The sequence below is a fragment of the Penaeus monodon genome, chromosome 40 (genome assembly GCF_015228065.2).
Source record: "Penaeus monodon isolate SGIC_2016 chromosome 40, NSTDA_Pmon_1, whole genome shotgun sequence".
NCBI lineage: Eukaryota > Metazoa > Arthropoda > Malacostraca > Decapoda > Penaeidae > Penaeus > Penaeus monodon.
This window is the reverse complement of record NC_051425.1, coordinates 1,933,828-1,938,827: the sequence shown is the minus strand read 5'-3', so window position 1 is coordinate 1,938,827 and position 5,000 is coordinate 1,933,828. Positions and strand designations below refer to the sequence as shown.

General features: G+C 34.9%; 1 protein-coding gene across 1 annotated transcript in view; it reads left to right on the top strand.

The window, feature by feature from the left end:
- Positions 1 to 3,495: 3,495 nt before the first annotated feature.
- The window catches only part of LOC119597887 (sulfotransferase family cytosolic 1B member 1-like), an 8,335-nt gene continuing 6,830 nt past the window's right edge, over positions 3,496 to 5,000 (top strand). Inside the window, 1 exon segment of the mRNA XM_037947553.1 lies at positions 3,496 to 3,624. Coding sequence (XP_037803481.1) covers positions 3,576 to 3,624 — 49 coding nt within the window. The 5' untranslated portion in view covers positions 3,496 to 3,575.

The following is a 5,000-nucleotide window of genomic DNA, read 5'->3' as shown; positions in this document are numbered from 1 at the left end:
TGGTATTATTTTTCTTGGTGAATAATACGAAAAATAAAAGATACTATGACCAAAGTTCCAAACAAACAAATCTCACCAGCTTCGGCTCTACACAACGCTTTGCCCAACTAACCCCAGCTCTTATTCTAAATGAGTTTCTAGCTTTTCACAATATAATTTTCTAGTCCGCTTCTGGAGGAGTAGTAGGCTTCGTGGGGAGGTCGTCGTGGGCAGGTGGTCACGAGCCTGTAATGCCCCAAGCTAGTCGCTACTCTTATAAAAAAAACAAAAATTATTAACCATGTTTTACCTGATCTAAGGAACCTGACCCTTTTAAGTTCGCGATACTCGGCTTTGACAACCACTCAACAATACTTCGACTAGGGAAAGGTCTCACAGGCCCTTAAAACTTCAGGAACACATATCCCACAGGTTCATACTTTCTGCTTCCATAGAGTAGGGGATCTCACATACCAATACGCCCTGCATCTCACAAGTCCAAGTGTAACTTCTGAGTGATATTAAGTGAAAACAGAAAGGTAACCGGAAGCAGCCCCAACCTTTAACGGGCACGAGAAGTTAGGAAGGTGGTGAGGGCGCCCCAGGTATCTATTAACATGGTCTATATAACTATTAATAACTATTAATATATAACTGTTAATGTTGAACTGAGCACAGTCGCTCGGAGTCTGTCTGGCTCCATGCCTGCCCAAGGAGGGTTAAATATCTTTAAAATGGGCTTTATATGTGATAAGAGTTTCATCTGAACAAAATCTGTAATAATGCAACATCATGGAGTGTTCGTGCTACAGAATCTGAAACGGTTAGTAAAACTGTTGGTCGGACAATAATCAACACACATTCATTCACACACATTCACTCGAACGCGCGCGGGCACACACACGCACACCTAGGAGGAGTGAAAGGCAAACTCCTCGAATATATGAAAGACTTATTACATGAAAGACAAATGAGCACAGTAATTAGGGGGAAGCACTTTACATGGAGACGAGTAAATAGCGGAGTTCCCCAGAAGACATAATTTATTAATATATTTTTAAACATTTTAAAATTTTAATCCATTAAGTATTCGCCGTTGTTGTTGATTTTCAATGATGATTTAAAATAATCCATCAATGAATCAAGGTTCGGTGTTGGTGCCTATTATGTTAACTATTTTCATCATTTAGGGTCAACCATAAGACCAAGTAGTTATCTAAATATTTGTAGACGGCGCGAAAATACATAAAAGGAAAAAAGACGTTTCAATGCCTCCAAAGTAACATCGAGAACTTAACCATGTGAAGTTATACTTGGAAAATGGAATTCAACTTCAATAAATTCTATGTTGTCGGCTTCGGAGAACGTAAAAATCGTCCCTATACCAGTACATATTAGATGCAGTAAACATTAAACACAGCAAATAGGGAAAAAAGACCTTGGAATAATCATTAACAAGGGATTAAGCCCAAATGACCATACAAATGAAAAGGTCAATAAAATGCTTGTGTTGATTGCTAACATGAAATGGGCATCCATGTATGTAGAAGATATGGTAAAGATCATTACAAAAATCGTGAGACCTAGTCCAGAGTACGCTCCAGTGGTATGGAGTCCACACTTAAAACAAAGACAAACTGGAAAGAATTAAAAAAACAGCCACAAGATGGGCACCTACGAAGATAGACAACAGAAATAGGTCTTACTGCTTTGGATGAAAGAAGGAAAAGGGGTGACAGGATTGTGTTGTTCAACTATGTTACAGGAAGAGTGAAATTAGATAAAGATGACTTTATGATTTTGAAACACAAGGACAAGAGGACACAGTAAAAAGTTGAAAGTAAATAGAAGCGACAAAAATGTCAAAAAGTTCAATTTCTCACACATACAAGGAACAATCTCTCAAACAACGTGGTGTGTCTAAAATGCGCATCACATTAAAAATTACACACACACATGTATAAATGCACATATATGTATGTATGTATATCTATTTACATACATGGAACAATCTCTCAAACAACGTGGTGTGTCCTAAAATGTGTATCACTTTAAAAACTACACACACGCATGTATAAATGCACATATATGTATGTATGTATATCTATCTATCTATCTATCTATATATATATATATATATATATATATATATATACATATATATATATATATATATATATATATATATGTTTATATATATACATATGTTTATATATATATATATATATATATATATATGTTTATATATATGTGTGTGTGTGTGTGTGAGTGTGTGAGTGTGAGTGTGAGTGTGAGTGTGAGTGTGAGTGTGAGTGTGAGTGTGAGTGTGAGTGTGAGTGTGAGTGTGTGTGTGTGTGTGTGTGTGTAAATATAGGTAGATAGATATAGATATAGTTTGATAGAGAAATGAATAGACAGATATATATAGATAGACAGCATTATTGACAAGTTTTTGAAATCGCAGACAGAATGCTCACGGTCTATATAAACTTTCACTTGTTGTTTTGAAGGGAGGGCAAGGCAGAGTAAGAATTAGTTGGCAACTCGGGACCTTGTGCACTTGCCTCTCATAGATGGCACTGTCGTAAGTGTCATAAGTATATTCAAAATAGCAGCTGTAACCTAATCCTAATATCATTAGGATGGTGTGTGTTCAAGTTCACATTTCATAATCCCTCTTCTTTACTCAGAAAGTGAAAACGTCTTCGTATTTATATTATAGGCCAACCTGCTGGAGAAACTCACTGAAACTCATCAAAATACAGATTCTTATCTGCATTTGCAGTGCACCCCATATTTACCCCAAAAATAAATAAATAAATAGATAATTATATAAAGATGATAATAACAAATAATAATAATAGTAAAATAGAAAATACATTATATGTTTACCGTGAACACAGATTCGTTTGGTACAAACTGCCAAGAATGAATATATAAATAAATGCGAAAATCTTGGTTTCTATCATATAAATTAAGTCCATCTAAGGAAAAGAAGCTTAAATGTGTATAATATTCTGGAATCCTAGTTATTGCACATGAAACATCCCAGCGACTGCACGTTACGCGTTGTTAATCGTATATATACAACTTACCCCTACAAAAATCCACGCTTTCTCTTTTTTAACAAAGAAAACGTTTTCCTGAAAGCTTGAGCGTTTAAAATGAAATATTAGAATAGACTCTATCTGCTTATCTGAAAGGTATAAATTTCCATCAACTGAGCATTTTACACTTATACAATGGGTATATTTCCGACGCAAAATCTCGGAAATGTGCCTGCAGAGTATACCCACTTACAAACATCTAACAAGACACATACAGATCAGTTTCCTATCTCCATTATTATTGTTCTCGTCCAAGGTTATACTGAAGGTTATACTGAATACATACTGAATCATCTTTCCGCTTTCCCTTCACAATACTGGAAGCACTATCGACTACTTCATGTGTGCTGCGGTGCGAGTTTAAGCTTATCTTTAGTGTGTTTTAAGTGATCGCTGATATTCAAGTGCCATATTGACGTAGTAAGTAATACATAATGTTATTTTTGTAATGAAGTATCATAGCCATCATTCATATAATAAGCGACAATAATGAGTGAAGTGACATTTCGAATGAAAATCTTAGACATGACTGCCGCAAGTAAGTTAATTGCATGTATTTTTTATTAATAATTTTATGTAAATATATATACACATATACACGAATATATACATCAATATATACACATATACTGTAATTTATTTTTTATTATTACTTTTACGTAAATACACACACACACACACACACACACACACACACACACACCACACACACACACACACACACACACACACACACACACACACACATCTGTGTGTGTGTGTGTGTGTGTGTGTGTGTGTGCGTATATACATATATATAATATATATATATATATATATATATATATATATATATATATATATATATATATATACATATATGTGTGTGTGTGTGTGTGTGTGTATATATATACATATATGTACTATTGTACATTACTGTACATATTGTACGTATGTAATATATTATTCTTAATATATCGATTTATAAATTATTGTGTGTGTGTGTCCGTTGTGTCTTGTGCGCTGTGTTGTGTTTGGCGGTGTGTGTGTTGTGTGTATAATCTTGCCACGTGCGCTGGTGTAAATTTTTGCCTAATGACTCGGTTGTAAAATTATTGTCTTGTTCCCTATCACGTCATGAAACCGAACTTTTAGGTTTTGGCTACGTTTTCATCAATCCAGCGTAATCATTGTTAGTTATATAAGTCCTGAGTTTCATTGCGAGCAAACAAACCTCGATTAAGCTTCAGCTACCTAAAGTATATGTTAATTCGTTCTTGTTTATTTGACGATTTCAGCACCATTTTTTTGTTTTTTTTTTGTTTTTTTTGGCCACCAGATAACTTAAACGCAATTTGGACATTACAATTACCAAAGCCGACAAAGGTAATCACGTAGTTATCCTTGAAAAATCTGATAATATAAGCAAAGCTCATTCCCACCTGAACGACAACTTAACAAAAACTGCGTTCCAACCCTTACCCATCTGTCGTAGAATCATTTCGTAAAAGCCTCAGGCATATTACAGTCAAATGTCCTGACCCCAAACTCTTTGATCGGTTTAGAATGGTAAATCCCTCTATCTCGTATTTTATGGCCTTCCTAAAACTTTCAAACAAGGCTTCCATCTAAGGCCTATTGTTTCGTCTTGCAATTCAGTTACCCGTCCATTAGACTCTTGGCTAGCGAGCGTTTTATCTCCTTTTATGGGGTCCTTTTCTGATAGTAATATTAAACATTCAATGAATTTCATGGAGAAGATTAGAAACTTGCCTAGGGTAAGAAATTCGTGAGTTTTGATGTAGATTCTTTGTTTATTAACGTCCCGCTTCACGATGTGCTTAATTTTCTTGAAAGAGAACTTTCATTTCATGAGAAGATCCCTATTCCAGTCAGTTGCTTTATCGATTTCATTTGTTTGCGTGTCACGAATAA